This window comes from Sorex fumeus, unplaced genomic scaffold, assembly GCF_029834395.1.
Source record: "Sorex fumeus unplaced genomic scaffold, SorFum_2.1 ptg000003l, whole genome shotgun sequence".
Classification (NCBI taxonomy): Eukaryota; Metazoa; Chordata; class Mammalia; order Eulipotyphla; family Soricidae; genus Sorex; species Sorex fumeus.
The window spans coordinates 48,659,309-48,675,096 of NW_026606060.1; the positions used below are offsets into that span (position 1 = coordinate 48,659,309).

The following is a 15,788-nucleotide window of genomic DNA, read 5'->3' on the forward strand; positions in this document are numbered from 1 at the left end:
CCAGCCCCGCGATGTAGTATTTTAAATACGAAAAATTGGCTTCAGGGTGCCCCCTTCTGCTGTGTGCTTTGAAATTAAAATAGAGCGAGTCAAAATGTTCACGCTGAGCTCTTACCTGAAGTGAAATGGTACTTCTCCGTGAGCATGAATTTTCGGCCGTTTGTTCTTCACAATTCTAGTCAATTCTTCCTCAGGTGTGAAGGCCTGCGGAGCGTTTCTTTGGGAGGATTTTTACACAGAGCTGCGGCACAAATCTCTCAGCGGTTCTGCTGGGAAATGTCACTTTCTAATATTGTCACAACACAAGAGTCATTTGGACTTTTTCTCCTGCTTCCAGCTAGGGGACATGTCTTTAAGTGATAACGCCAGCATGTGTTTGATGAGCATCATCCGGAAACTGGCTGCCTTGAACGCCACAGAGAAGGAGTACAGAGAAATCATTCACCGTTCACTCCTGGAGAGACTGAGGAAAGGACTCAAGAGTCAGACGGAGGTACTGGGGTTTCTCTCCTGTATTTTCTGTCTTCCTTTGGTTTGGGGACTGCTGTAGTTTACGTTCCTTACTACCATTACTATGTAGAAAAGCAGCCTTCATACAGTTAATTAAAATCTGTGGTTATATTGCTACTTCCTGAATATTTGCCGTTCGCTTTAAGAGGAGATTGAGAACGAAAAGGAGAACACTTGCTTCTCGTTGCATATAGTTCATTCTCTTTCTCTCTTTTATTTAAACACCATAATTTATAAGGTGGTTCATAATACAGTTTTTTTCAGGCATTCAATGTCTCAACACCAATCTCACCACCAGTGTGACCTTCCCTCCACTAGTGTCCCCAATTTCCCACCCACCACCCAAGCCTGCCCCCCTTAGCAGGCACAAATAAATTCACTTCCTATTGCTTATTACAACGAAACAGCAAGTGGAATGATCAAAAAGAGATCAATAAGAGAGAATTTGTGATCATTGTTGTATCTCACAGTGGTGCTACTACAATCATTTTCTGAACATTTACTGGGCTGGTTGGTACTAGCTGAGCTTTCTGTATTGTTGTTTTCGCTCACTGAGTTTGGTGGCCTTCGACACAACTTGCCCATCAGATTTGCTGTGCTCTTACGGGGCTGTCAGTGCTATAAAATGTGGAGATGTCACCGGGCTGCGTATGCAGCCGCGTGCTCCAGGAGCACTGAAACTGAAACGATTTGGTCGCTCGGCAGCTGGATGTGGAGCTGGGCCATTTCTATGCCAGAGGATGCCGGGTGTGGGCGTGGGCTGTGGGTCTTCTGGCAGGAAGGGCAATCTGCCAGTCCCAGTCCTGAGAATGCGGAGTGCTCAGCCTGGAGATGGTCTGCCTGGGATGGGGCAGCAGCTTTAGCATTCTTCCAAGCTAGTTTATTCATTCTTACAGTGCGAATGTTTTGCTGAAAAAAAAAAATTTTTTTTCTTAATGTGCATATTTATAGTGATTCTTTATGTTCTCTAGATAGCAAATTCTTTTTAAAACGATAATTTTTCCTCCCCCTGAACTTGGTATTTGCAGAGTGTTCAACATGATTACACCACACTGTTGTCTTGTTTAATTCAAACCTTCCCAAATCAACCAGAATTTAAAGAGTTGGTACAGCTGACTGACTGCCATGATCCGGAAATGGACTTCTTTGAAAATATGAAACACATTCAGGTAGAAAATTGTCCTCTTTTCTCCCTGTAAGCTAAGCGTTTGAAACGGTGCTGCTTTATTAAAAAAAAAAAAAAAAGAAGGAGAACATAGGGGCTGGAGTGATAGCACAGTGGGTAGGGCATTTGCCTTGTACACGACCAACCCGGGTTCGATTCCCAGCATCCCATATGGTCCCCCAAGCACCACCAGCAGTAATTCCTGAGTGCGGAGCTAGGAGTAACCCTTTGCATCGCCGGGTGTGACCCCAAAAAGCAAAAAAAAAAAAAAAAAAGAAGATGCTATTTTCCAAAATCATTAATTTTTAGAAATTATAAAGTAAATGATAAAATAATTTTGTAAAATAAATCAAGTTTTATGCCTTGATCTTCATGGTCAGTAGTCAACTGTGAATAAATACTCATTTCCTAGGTTATGATCTCCCTGGTGGTATCAGGGTAGCAGCCTCAAACTATCCTTACAGAAGGTCATATAATCAATCCAGTAGAAATTCAAGTCTCAAATCCTAATATCAGAGCTAGCGATATAGTACAAAAGGATGGAATGTGTGTTATCAGCCTCAAACCACAGTGTCACCTTTGCCTAAGACATATAAATCCACTGGCTCCTTTTTTTAAACAAACGCTGTGGATTTTTTTTTTTTTTTTTTGCATCCAGAAGCAGTGCAGTACATGGATGTGCTAAGCTGTAGCATGTGGGTTGTATTTCATTCCTTTAATCCTTCATGATCCACCCGAACATGGTACTGAATTGGAGCTATTTGAGGGTGATCCCTAGCATCCCAGAGCCTACCTCCCTGAGCCACACCAGGAGTGATTCCAGAGCATCACCCACCAGGTGTGGCTCCAGAACAACAACAAAAAAAAAGCAAAAAGAAAGAAAACAGTCCTGCAGTGCATTCACTTCTTTCCTACCTCCTAGATCCACAGAAGAGCAAGAGCCTTGAAGAAACTGGCAAAACAACTCATGGAAGGCAAAACCGTGCTGTCTTCTAAAGCTCTGCAGAATTACATCATGCCCTATGCCATGACTCCGATTTTTGATGAGAAATTGCTCAAGGTAGGTATTAAATCTAGCCGCTATTAAACCCCGGCCCATGCCACAACACGCTTTCCAAGAATGTGGATGAGTTGGTAGTATCCATGGTGATGTCATGATAGCACGGCAGGTAAGGCTCTTGTCTTGCAGGCCACCAACCCAGGTTCAGTCTCCAGCATTTCATGTAGTCTCCGGAGTCACGCCAGGAGTGATTCCTGAGAGCAGAGATAAGAGCATCGCTGGGTATGACTCCAGAACAAAAAAAAAAAAAGAGAGAGAAAGAAAACAATAGCTGCCATTCTTTTAGCACTATTCAGAACCTACCACTGTTTTTTGTTATTTAACATGTAATCTTCATTCTCATGACAGTTTAGCCCTGTGGATGTTGCCACATCTGTTATCACTAGTGCAGAAGAGAGTATAACTGAGAATAAGCGAGGTTCTGAAACTTTTTCAGAGATACCAGAATCAGAACAAGGTTTGGAATTCAGGATGTTCTTCATCATTATAATAAAATGGTGTTGGTGCATGGGAAAGACTAGATAAGTATTGCTTTAAATAGATTAATGAAAAATGGTACATAAGTTTCATTATTCTGTCAAATAAACTAGGATTTGTTGATGTTTGGGGACTTCTGTGGTGCTGGTGACCTCCAGGGCTACACCCAGCAGTGATGCTAAGGAGGCTAGGTGTCAGGGATCAGGCCTGGGCCCCTACTATGCATTCCAGTCCTTTGTACTGTATCGCTGGCTCCAGTATTAGGATTTGAGACTTGAATTTCTACTGGATTGATTACATGACCTTCTTTAAGGATAGTTTTCTCTATAATTTCAGCATATTAAAATTTTTTAAAGAGTTATTTAAGTACAGAAAGAAATTCTTCCTCAAATTCTGTATTGAAGATGACTGGAGAGATTGTACAATGTGCAGGGCCCTTGCCTTGCATGCAGGTGACCCAGATTCAATCCCCGGCACCCCATATGATTCTCCAAACTCTGCCAGGGTGACTCCAGAGTGCAGGGCCAGAACTGAACACCACTGGGTGTGGCCCCCAAACCAAAACAAATCTGTTTTAAAGAGCAACAAACACAACCAGCACAGAGCATGGTAGCAGTAAAATTAGAGACATAAATGAAATGCATAACTTAAAATTTGCTTTGATTCCTAATATAATTTTTGCCTTTTTTTCCTTTATGGGTCACACCTGCGATACTGAGGGGTTACTCCTGGATTTGCACTCAGGAATCACTCCTGGTGAATCACTCCTGGCAGTGCTTATGGGACCATATGGGATGCTGGGATTCGAACCTGGGTTGGCCACATGCAAGGCAAACGCCCTACCTGCTGTGCTATTGCTCCAGCCCCTATTTTTGCCTGTCTATAACTTTAAATTAAAGTTTATTTCTTCTTTAGGTAGCTTATAACTAGATCCTTCTCTTTCAGTCTAATCTGACACCCCTATTTTTAATTAGTTTTTAGACCATTTACATTTAATGTGGTAATAGGAGTAGGTTTAACATACACAATTGTGGTTTTATTTTCCTTTTGCTCCATCTCCCCCTTTTTTCCTCTTTTTTTTTTCCTTTTTGGGTCACACCCGGAGATGCACAGGGGGTTACTCCTGGCGTTGCACTCAGAAATTACTCCTGGCAGTGCTTGGAGAGCCATATGGGATGCTGGGAATCGAACCCGGGTTGGCCACATGAAAGGCAAACGCTCTATCTGCTGTGCTATCACTCCAGCCCTTCCTCTTTCTTTTGGAGGCTGGCAGAAAAAGGCATATACCTGTCTGTGCTTAGAACTTACTCTTGGCTCTGAGACTGGGAATTTTGCCTGGTGGTGTTTGAGGGACCATATGGAGTGCCAGGGATTGAACCCAGGTTCAGCCACATGCATGGCAAGAGAAGAGCACGATCCACTGTGCTATCACTCGGGCTCCTCTTTTTCCTCTTTTCCTGTTGGATTAGTTATGTTTTTTATGATTTTATTTTTTCCCTCATGACTTAGCAGTTATCATAAGTATTAATCTCTACATTGGTTAAAACCTACACCGTAAGAATTATTTTTGCCTTTAAGCAAGTATTTTCTTTTCAAATCTTAATAAGGAAAAGACCTTTTGCATTTGCTTTTATGTTTACAGTTTCCAGTAATCGTCATTCTCTTATGTGGTTCTACTTTATTTATTTTGTTTGGGGGCCACACCCAGTGGTGCTCAGGGCTCACTCCTGCCTCCGTGCTCTGGGATCACTCCTGCTGGTACTTGGGGGCCCATATGGGTGCTGGGAACTGAATTCAGGCTGACTGAGTGCAAGACAAGTACCTTGTTTGCTATGCTGTATCTCCTTCCCTTCACGTTATTGACCCAGTTTTTTTTAATTGCTGACATGAAGACTTTCTTGAATTTTTTTGTAGTAATGGTTCTGTTGATAATTAGTTGTTCTAGGGCTTTATTGGTTTTTGTTTTTATGTTTTGTTTTGGAACCATACTTCAGCTGTGCTCAGGGCTGATTTCTGGCTTTGTGCTCAGAAATCTTTTCTGACAGGGCTTTGGGGGACCAACACAGGTGCCAGGGATAGAACCCAGCTTGGTCACATGCAAAGCAAGTACCTTACCTTACCTGTCTAACTCTTTTTGTTTTTGTCTGTTTTTTTCCTCAACTTTGATTTTGAAAGACAATGTTTCTGGGCTAGGAATCTAGATTTTTTTTTTCTTCTTTTCTTTTGCTTTTTTGGGTCACACCTGGCGATGAACAGGGCTTACTCCTGACTCAGCACTCAGGAATTACTCCTGGTGGTGCTCAGGGAACCATATGGGATGCTGGGAATCGAACCCAGGTCGGCCATGTGCTAGGTAAACACCCTACCCACTGTACCATCACTCCAGCCCCTGGGAATCTAGGTTGAGAGGTTTAATAACCCCTCCATTCAGTATGTTAAAAATACTGTTTTGTTTTCTTTTGGTTTGTCTTGTTTCTTACAAGAAGTCATTCTTTGTTCCTCACAACATTTCTTTTGGTGGGGGGGTGAGGGGGGGCGGATAGCTGTGCCTACACCATGCCCGCACAGTTCTCAGGTTTTTCTCCTGGCTCTGTGCTCAGGGATAACTTCTAGTGGGTCTCCAGAGACCAAGGGTGGTGCCTGGGAATTGAGCCCAGGTCAGCCGTATGCGTGGCAGGCACCCTACCTGCTGTCCATCTCTTCAACCCCATAATGTAATCTTTTTAAAACATTTCTTTCCTTGAAAGCCTTCCTCTTGCTATTTTTTTTTTGACTTTTTAAAGTTTTATTTTTTTAACCATTGTTATTGAATACTGGAATTTACAGTACTGTTAATTATACTTTTCATGCATACATCATTCCAACACCACCCTTCCACTAGTGCCCCAAGGACCCCTCGAACAACCATCCACTCCCCTGACTCGTAAGAGCTAAGTTCTGTAGACAAAATTTCAGTTCTTATGACTTTGACCATTCTTTGTTCCCTGGCTGCATTTCTTTTTTATCTCACATATGGGACAGTTTTTTTTTTTTTAATGGAAGCAGTGACATCTACACACAGATAGATGAATACAGCTAATTTCCTAGAATTCTACCAAATTGTAAATCAGTAATCAGGCACAGATGAAGAGATTTAAAGGGGAAATCTGAGCAGTCCATTATGAGTATGAAAATGTGTGTTTTACCCTAAGAAAGGGAATATTGGCTTTATGTTAGAAAATATTATATCTATACTGCTTAAGTGTGTACATTATTAACAAGTAAATCACTGAAACATTAATTTGCTGTACTGTGAGTGTATGCAATCCTTTAGCAAGCTGAACAAACCTTGGCTAATCTATAGAGGGCACCCGTAAGAGCTGTGTGTGAATGCCACACACTTCCTGTTGATTTTCCCCATTAGAAACATTTTTCCACTTTCTATTCTGGGTAACTGATAGATACCTGACACCTCAAACTTTGTCTTTCTGTATGTATTCATCTTTAGGACAAATTTGGCTCTAGTACTGAGACACTACGGGCTGGGTGTATCGAATGATTTTTCACTTATTTTAGAACATGAATTGTTCTTGTCCCAGTGTGATCTCTGACAGCTGTTCTGTCTGATTCTTTTCAGTAGTTCTTACCCTTTGTCCCTTAGCCCTTACTCTCCTATACCAGTGAGGACTTATCTGAGTCTCTGTTTGTGCATCTTTCAATATCACTGTGGCCCCTGTACACTCTTTTGTGTGGCCTTAAGCTCCCACAGCCTCAAGTCTATCTCCTTAATTCAAGGAGACTGCCTAGACTCAGATTCAAACCTTCCCGTTGACTTTCCTCTCCTGTGCTATGTCTGACCTGACAATTTTCTCCACATGTGAATTAGAATCATTAGCAGCTGACTTCATTTGTTCCCTTTCATAAGTCATAGGCGTGCACTATTTGATGTCCAGAGTCTGAAAACTGCCTCATATGTGTTTGTCTGCTTTGCTCATTGAAGCTATAAAGTGACTCCAGTTCCTTTTCTCCATCACACAGGACAGCGCATCTCTAAGACAGTGTACTTTTGAATGCTTAAATGAACATAAGCATTTGCGGCATTGTATACATTGAATCAACTTCATTCAGCGTGTGTAGGCTTGAACTCATCAGGGAAGTCTGAGTGGAGCAGAATTCCTTCATAAAGTTCAGAGAACATTTAATGTATTAGTAGCCCTCAAAGGATGCTGTTATTCCTCTAATTCCTAGAACATGGAGGAAACTATAGTTTGGATCTTCCTTGCCATAGTTGCTGATCTCCTGCTGTCTAGGCTATTTGATTTACCAAGTTCACTATGCATTTTATTAGCAAATGCATATTTTGTGTTGATGCTTTTGCTTTTTTATTGTTACACAGCATGAAAATATAACCATTGCTGCCACTGAAGCTATTGGAGCGATTTGCAAGCATCTCTCCTGGTCAGCATATATCTATTACTTGAAACACTTCATTCATGTCTTGCAAACGGGACAGATCAATCAAAAGTTAGGTGTGAGGTATGGTCAAAGTCACTGTTTTGTGTTTTTAATGTAAATCTTGAAATGTTTTTTAAAGTACCTTTCCTATGTTCTCAACTTTTACTTTATATTTGTAGGGTTTTGTTGATGTTTATTAAAATTAAAAATACTTTAAACCATAGATAAAAAAAAGTGCCTAGATCTAGTAAAAATAATGAAGGACAAGAGAGATTTTATTATAAAGACCACATTCTTGAATGAATAGATTTATCACTGCAAAGACATCTTGTTAAATTAGTCTACATATTCAATGCAGTTTCCTTCAAACTTCAAAAAATTGAGGGGAACCTGATCATAGAACTCTGAGCTTTTTCTAAGAATTGACTAAATAGTAAAGGTACTCTATGTGTCATGATTTTAATATAGGTAAGTCTTTAAATTTCCTCATTTTTAATCAATCGATATTATACATCAAACAAACATTACTTTGTATCTTTTTCTTTTTAACAGTTTGCTAGTAATAGTGTTAGATGCATTCCACTTTGACCACAAAAGCCTTGAAGAACAAATGAGAAAAATTCAGAATGGTGAAAGTAAGTTTTTGGAAACTTCTTAAACTAGATTTCCATCGGTTTTTTTATAACTGACAATCATGAATTATACATGTAAAAATTTATTTCCCATTTCTGCAGTTGAAAGAACAACCAGTGAATAAGCTGAAAGTTCTAATGAATAGTAGCATATTTTTTAAAATCTTATTTAACAATAAAATAGACTCGTCTGACATGTACAGGTAAAAAATACGTGGACTATAGATTATTTACATAGTGATCCAATTTTGTCACTCTTATTTGTGTGGGTTACACATTTAACAATAAAGAAACTTTAAGAAAATAATTGGAATGGGGATAGTACAGCAAGTGGGCACTTGCCAGGTTCAATCACCAGCACCTCATACGGTCCCCCAGCACCTTCAGGAGTGGTCCCTGAAGTTAGAGTCAGGAGTAAGCCCTGAGCATCACCTAGGGTGTGGCCCCAAAACTCGATATCACTGTCACTGTTCTCCCGTTGTTCATCGATTTCCTCGAGCGGGCCCAGTAACATCTCCATTGTGAAACTTGTTACTGTGTTTGGCACATCGAATACATCACAGGTAGCTTGCCAGGCTTTGCCGTGCAGGTGAGATACTCTCAGTAGCTTGCTGGGCTCTCTGAGAAGGGCAGAGGAATCGAACCCTGGTCGGCAGGCTTGGCCGTGTGCAAGGCAAGCGCCCTACCCACTGTGCTATCACTCCAGTCCAATTACATCAATATAAATATAAAATTATATGAATAATTAGAGGGCCAAGGGATAGTATAGCCAATAGGTTGTTTGCCTCTTACCCGCTGAACCAGGTTCCCTGACGTTCCATATGGTCTCCCCTTCCCCTAGCCTATCAGGAGTGATCCCTGAGTGCAGAGCCAGGAATAAGCCCTGCACACAGCTGGTTGTGACCCTCCCCCAAAATTATGGTTTGGGAAGTGTGTCAGATACATAATTTAGGTACATCAAAGACTTTACTTAGGTCTCACCGTAGCCTTGCAAGGTATGAAGCAACTCTATTGGGTGGTACAGAATTCAAAAGCCATTGGGCTGAAGTTGGTGAGCCCACATCCAGGATTGCCTAATGTTCTTCAGTCAACTTAACCCATTCATAAGGGACATTTCATTTTTTGTTTTGAATTTTTTGGGGAGTTAGAGCTGGGGTGGGGGGCGGGCACATTTGGCAGTGCACAGGACTATGTTCAGGGATCACCCTGGGTGGTGTTCAGGGGACCACATGGGATGACAGAGATCAAAACCCTGGTTGGCAGTGTACAAGGCAAGTGCCATGCCTATCGTACTATCATTCCAGCCCCATAAGGACAGCTCTACAGAACGGTTGGCTGCTACTGATTTGTGGGCTCATGAATACAGATTCTCTTTGAGATACGTTCCTCCACCATCCTGTGAGAGCTTTTGAGTGAGACTGACCTGCGCCAGTAAGCCAGTGTGTTCCCAAAGTACCCCACACTTATACTCCAGGTTTTATAATTTTTTGGGTTATTTGTCTCTGGCATTAGGTACTCATTTGATGCTAAACTTTACAACACACACACACACACACACACACACACACAAAAAGCCCTCCTTTGTACTGCTCTTTCCTCAGCTTTTACACTGATTCTCCCTAGTTGATGATTAGATGTTTTTATGAGTTGTTTTTGGAATAGACTCCTTAACCTAATTGATTTAACCTAATCCTTATTTGATTTAAGGTGACTTTGTTGTTTTCTAAACGTAGACACAATAGAAGCGATTGAGTTAGAAGAGCAAGAAGTCATGGAGTTAGAACAAATGACTGAGGAAGAGATGGAAAATGGATGTAAGGACTTGTCAGATAACAATAAAGACCTGGAGAACCCTGAGCCTGCTGATGGGGAAGGGACAGCAGCTGAGGAAGCTGAGGCTGTCCCAACGTCCGTCGCAACCCTTCCGCGGAATAAGGAAGAGCTGGAGAGAACAATTAAGAACATCCAAAGCACCATTACGGGGGATATTCTGCCCAGACTTCACAAGTGCCTGGCATCTACGGTAATAGTTCTGTTCCCTGTGAACTTGGGGGTTTGTGGGTCCTGCCACTCTGAGGTTTCTGTTATCAGTCGAATTTAGCTTTCATTTGTTCCTTCTCTTCATTTCTTCACTTCTCTCACTGGTCACCTTCAGGCTCATTCACTGCTACAAAGAAGCAGTGAATTCTCCTTTACTGTGATCCTGATAGAAGAGCTAGTTGCTTTCCGTCTCCAAGGTACATACTCAGAGGAGTTCCATTTCCAGAAAGCCTTGTTACCAATTACCCTCTTTTCTACTTTTCTGCTTCTTGACCACTGCCGAATTGTGCAAAACTTCCTCTCTCCCTGAGTCAGCCGGGCTCACACAAAGGGATGCATGCCCCCTCCTCCTCAGGGTCAGCAAAGGCACCCCAAGTAAAAACCTGTGCGCCACTGTTTTTGCAAATAAAGTTCTATTAACACACAGTTACCCTTTTTACCTGGTAAATGAGGTGCAGAGGTGAGTAGCTTCAGTGGCTACTATGGAGCAGAAATACTCACAGTTGCTTTACGGGAAAAGTTTGCCAATGCTTGGTCTGATGTATTGACTTGGTGATTATTTTTTTGGGAGGGTGGTGTGGTGGAGTTGTGAATAAACCTTATTTGAGACACTGCACGTCTAATACACCAATAATGTCAATCAAATACATAAAAATCCCAATTGACATAGATTTTTCTGTGATGTTTACATACTTCCAAGTAGTCTTGGGGCCTGGAATGTGGCTCAGTGGTAAAATGCATGCCTTGTGTGCAAAAGACCAGGATCCAATCCCTGGCCCTGAAAAAGAGACAAAACCAAGTATTGTTACTTAACAGAAAATTTGTTTTCATTTGTTTTGATATCTTTTTGTTTGGGGGTCATACCAAGCGTGGGGCTCTGTGCTCAGGGTGCACTCCCAGCAGGGCTCAATGAACCATGTATTGCTGGGATCAAACCCAGATCACGGGGCTGGAGCAATAGTACAGTGGGGAGAGCATTCGCTTTGCACGCGGCTGACCTGGGTTCAATCCCCAGTATCCCTTATGGTCCCCCAGCACCGCCAGGAGTAATTCCCGAGCACAGAGTTACGAGTAACCTCTGAGTATTGCTGGATATGGTCCCCCTCCGCAAAACATAACCCAGATCACTTGCATGTAACGCATGCCCTCACCCCCATGAACTGTCTCTCGTGCTTACGAAGAATGTTCTCATTTTTATTTTATAATTTTAAAGAGTTATCCTAAGTGGCATAATTGTTGTATTAAAACACAAAACTTAGAAATGAACATAATCTCTCTCGAAAGACTCATCTTTCAGGATCAGAGAGATAGTACAGCAGGTAGGGCATTTGTCTTGCACAGGACTGACCCGGGTTCTATCCCCAGCACCCTATATGGTACCCTGAGCACCACCATGAGAGATCTCAGAGCTCAGAGCCAGGAATAAGCCCTGAACATGACCCCTCACCCCCTCACCCCCCCAAAAAAAATCAGATCTTCAGGGGTCAGAGCCATAGTACCGTTTGCCTTACACACACCTCACCCAGGATCAATCCCCAGCTTCACATAGGGTCCCCGGGGGACCACCTGGAGAAACTCTTGATTTCCTTTGCTAATGGCTCAAAAGCCAGATGTTGCAGAAGGTTAGTGTGGCTTGGCTCCTGGTCCCGCTCATTTCGATTTATCTGGTTTTGTCTTTTTTTTCTTTCAGACTAAGAGGGAGGAAGAGCACAAGCTCATAAAATCGAAGGTTGTGAATGACGAAGAAGTGGTTCGAGTTCCCCTGGCTTTTGCCATGGTTAAGCTGATGCAGTCCCTCCCACGCGAAGTCTTGGAAGCGAATCTGCCAAGGTACGTAGCGCGGCAGATTCGGAGAGGTCGGGGAAACTCAGAAATTTCTCCTTCCTCCCTGACTTGCGAGTCTCTTTTTGTCAGGGAGACGAGAAGTTCTGATATGGTTTGCTGTGGTTTAGAATCTTCGTTGGGAAACCTGGGTCACAAGCAATTACGAGACAAAGGATGTTTAGGTTTTTCTCGATTTCTGTTCATTCGATTTGTTTTCAAATGTCTCGCCTTCTAGTATTTTGCTGAAAGTGTGTGCACTCCTCAAGAACAGAGCCCAGGAGATCAGAGACATTGCACGCAGCACTCTGGCAAAGATAATAGAGGATCTGGGTGTGCATTACCTACAGTACATTTTGAAGGAATTACAGAGCACCCTTGTCCGGGGATATCAGGTGTGTTACATCACGTGCTTTGTTTACTAAGATGAATTGAAATTCACATATCTGCCATTTGAACACTAAGTTTCAATCCTTTGGGTCTGTCTCCAGTAACATAAATTCAAGCAAGAATATTCAGAAGTTTCTATTCAGTGTCTTTAAGCTATGCTTTTTAGTTTATTTTATTTTTTGGTTTATACTCAAGAGCGCTTCTTGGCTTTGTGCTTAGGAGTTAGTCTTGGGTGGACCATCTGTGGTGCTGAGGATTTGGACTGGGGTCAGCAGAATACAGGACAAGCCCTTTAACCCCCCTCTCCAGCCGAATATGCTTTTTTCAATGCTTCTAAAGTTGATTTTTTTTAAGGTCTATCAGCCTGGGATAAATAACCTCTCTATTTTTCTCCAAATCACTTGATAACAAGTTTAATCTTCTCTTAATTATTAATAAAATTCCTACTAGGCATATATTGGATATGTCCCTGCACATGTCAGCAGTAAAGAACAGACATAGTTGTTTTAGGCTGGATGGAAATGTCCCGCCTGTGGGCTGTATAAGACCATGAAATTATTGGTCTGGCCTCGTACCCAACAGGACACACGTGTGCTTCTTGTCTGCGACCTGCAGCCCATCTGCCCGTATCTTAGGGCCTGCAAATGATGTCAGAAATAGCCAGAAGGGCAAGCATGTGACGTGCACCCCAGCAGTAGGAGGGCCAGATTATACGAGTGGAACAGGATACAGAGTGTGTGAGTAATTAGAGAATACAAAGCAATTGGGGGTACTTGGGACCTGCTGTCTCCTCATAGCTCCCCGTGTGAGCCTGGAAACGTGACCCCTTGGGAGCATGTTAGAAACGCAAAATTTAGGCCTTTCTGCGTCTAAAACTTCCGCTGGGTTCTTTCCTCCTCCTCTCCTTTCTGCACACACTTAACATCACCCTTCTGTTGCAGCCCACCCTTCAGCTAGAAAGGTGGGAGGCCCAGCCTGTTTGCTTAGTCACACGCACTTCGCAGAACTGTGCTCACAGGAAGGGCCAAGGAGCAGCCAATAAGAAAGAGAAGAGCAGAGGAGTTGGTTGGTCCCTCCTCTCAGAATGCCAGAGTCGGTTCCCTGCCATCACGTACAGACTTCCCGAGTGTGGGAGAGAGGAAGGTCGTGAATTCTCTCCCTCTGGAAGCATCAGTGCATTTCCCCTAGGGGTTGGTGGTACTCAACTCCGTGTGTTCTTCCCTAGTAGCACCACAGCAGGGTCGCGTCCTAACCTGATGGCTGTGCTTGAAGGGAGAGGCAGGGTGGGGAGTCTCCGCCTTCCCTGGGGCTGGTACCCCCTTGGTGTCTGTGTTTGCCCAGCCTCTGAGCCAGCATGGCAGAGGCGCTCTGCTGCATGCCCGGCAGACAGGTTTGGGCCAGCATCTCTGTGTTAGGGCTTATCCTCACATGGCACCGCAGCACCAGGGGTGTTTAAATGAAGCCCTTTGGGGACCAAAGGCAAGAGCGATAGTACAGTAAGTTGGGTGTTTTGCCTTGCACAAGGTCAACCCAGATTCAATCCCTGGCATCCCATATGGTCCCGTGAGCAACACCAGGGGTAATTCCTAAGCACAGAACCAAAAGTAACTTCTGTGTGACCCAAAAAGCCCCTAAATAAATAAATAAATAAATAATTGCACCTCTAAACCATCTAGTCTTTTTGTTTTTCTTTTAGGGTCACACCCGGCAATACACAGGGGTTACTCCTAGCTAATGCACTCAGGAATTATTCCTAGAGTTTCTCAGGGGACCATATGGGATTCTGGGAATCAAACCCGGGTGAGCAGCATGCAAGGCAAACGCCCTACCCTACGCTGTGCTATCGCTACAGCACCTAAACCATCTGGTCTTCAAATCCATCCATTAATTATTGAATTAATTTTGAAATTATTAACTCTTAAAATGAAAGAGAGAGCTCGTGCGTTTTTTAGTATTAATCATGTAAACGCTGCTGAAACCTTTACCTGTCATTCTTTATTCTCCTCAAAAGGATTTTTTTTTAAGTATACATAAAGTTTCAGCAAGTAGTTTAACTAAATAAAAAGTATTTAAAAGATCACACGTATATACACAGGAAGCTGCTTTAAAATCGAGGGCCAGGTGTGCTGACCCTGCCCGTGTGAGGCCCTGTTCAATCCCCAGCACTACCCAAGGCGATCCAGTCCATTAGTTCACAAAGACATCTCCCTAGCCGGTGGTCAGGCCACTGCCCAATAGTTTACAGCTCTGAAAGCAGTGAAAAGGATGCTGACAGCCTTGCAGTGTAGAACAGGTTTCAGGTCCTACCTGTGTCACCTGGCAAGGTATGTGACCTCTCTGTTCCCTGGCTTCCTAATCAGACCCACACCTTAGATCCAGTGAGGGAGGATTAAATGATTCAGTGTATGTGGGGTAGGAACCCTGAGACTCACTCTTAGTGGGCTCTTAGGAATGTTAGTTATGGTGACTATTGAAGGCAGGACTTATTTCTTTCCTTTGTAACCTTTTTTTTTGCATCCTATTTCATTGCATTTATCACTCACACACTCCCAAATCAACAGATTCGGAAGCTCAAACCTCTTGTGTCTTTCTTTATAAGCCATTGGCTGAGGTAGTTCAGGCTTAGGTTCTGGGCTGGGAATGTGCTTTTGAACATTTTCTGTACCAAGTGATGCCCATTGGGGTGGTCTGCCCCAGTGCTCTCCTTGCAGGATGACAGGATATCAGCTGTCTTCATGGTGCTTCTGCTTCTAGCCTAGTGAGTCTTGGCCCACTCATCCCCTTATGCATTTTGTTTCAGGTCCACGTGCTGACTTTCACCGTCCACATGTTACTACAAGGTCTCACCAGCAAGCTGCAGGTCGGGGATCTGGACTCCTGCTTAAATATAATGATTGAGGTAAGATTTGGAGAAAGGGATTCTAGTTCTTTTTAAGTGGGCAAAGGACACAGATCGGTTCACAAAACAGGAAGTAAAAGAGTTGCCTGTAAAAATGAAATTTTGCACCATCTCTTCTTTTAAATTAGCGGAGGTTTAAAAAGTTAATATTCATGTATGTGCCTTGCAGGCATGAGTCCTAGGTCTGATCCCCAGCTCTGCTTAAAAAAAAATGTAAGGTAAGATTCAAGGAAGCGTGGAAAGTTGGTGTTGTGTATCTAAAGCTTTTGAAATAAAAATTTCAGTTGCTTCAAAAGAGCCCCTTTTTGAAAAAATCATTAGAGGATGGAGAAAAACTACAGTGGGGAGTATGCTTGCCTT

General features: G+C 42.8%; 1 protein-coding gene across 1 annotated transcript in view; it reads left to right on the top strand.

Moving 5' to 3' along the window:
* The window catches only part of UTP20 (UTP20 small subunit processome component), a 115,106-nt gene that overhangs the window by 72,887 nt on the left and 26,431 nt on the right, over positions 1 to 15,788 (top strand). The window contains exons 36-44 of the mRNA XM_056116487.1: positions 338 to 493; positions 1,539 to 1,679; positions 2,598 to 2,735; positions 7,588 to 7,727; positions 8,199 to 8,281; positions 10,012 to 10,301; positions 12,009 to 12,148; positions 12,378 to 12,534; positions 15,330 to 15,428. Coding sequence (XP_055972462.1) covers positions 338 to 493; positions 1,539 to 1,679; positions 2,598 to 2,735; positions 7,588 to 7,727; positions 8,199 to 8,281; positions 10,012 to 10,301; positions 12,009 to 12,148; positions 12,378 to 12,534; positions 15,330 to 15,428 — 1,344 coding nt within the window. The remainder of the gene's footprint in view (positions 1 to 337; positions 494 to 1,538; positions 1,680 to 2,597; positions 2,736 to 7,587; positions 7,728 to 8,198; positions 8,282 to 10,011; positions 10,302 to 12,008; positions 12,149 to 12,377; positions 12,535 to 15,329; positions 15,429 to 15,788) is intronic.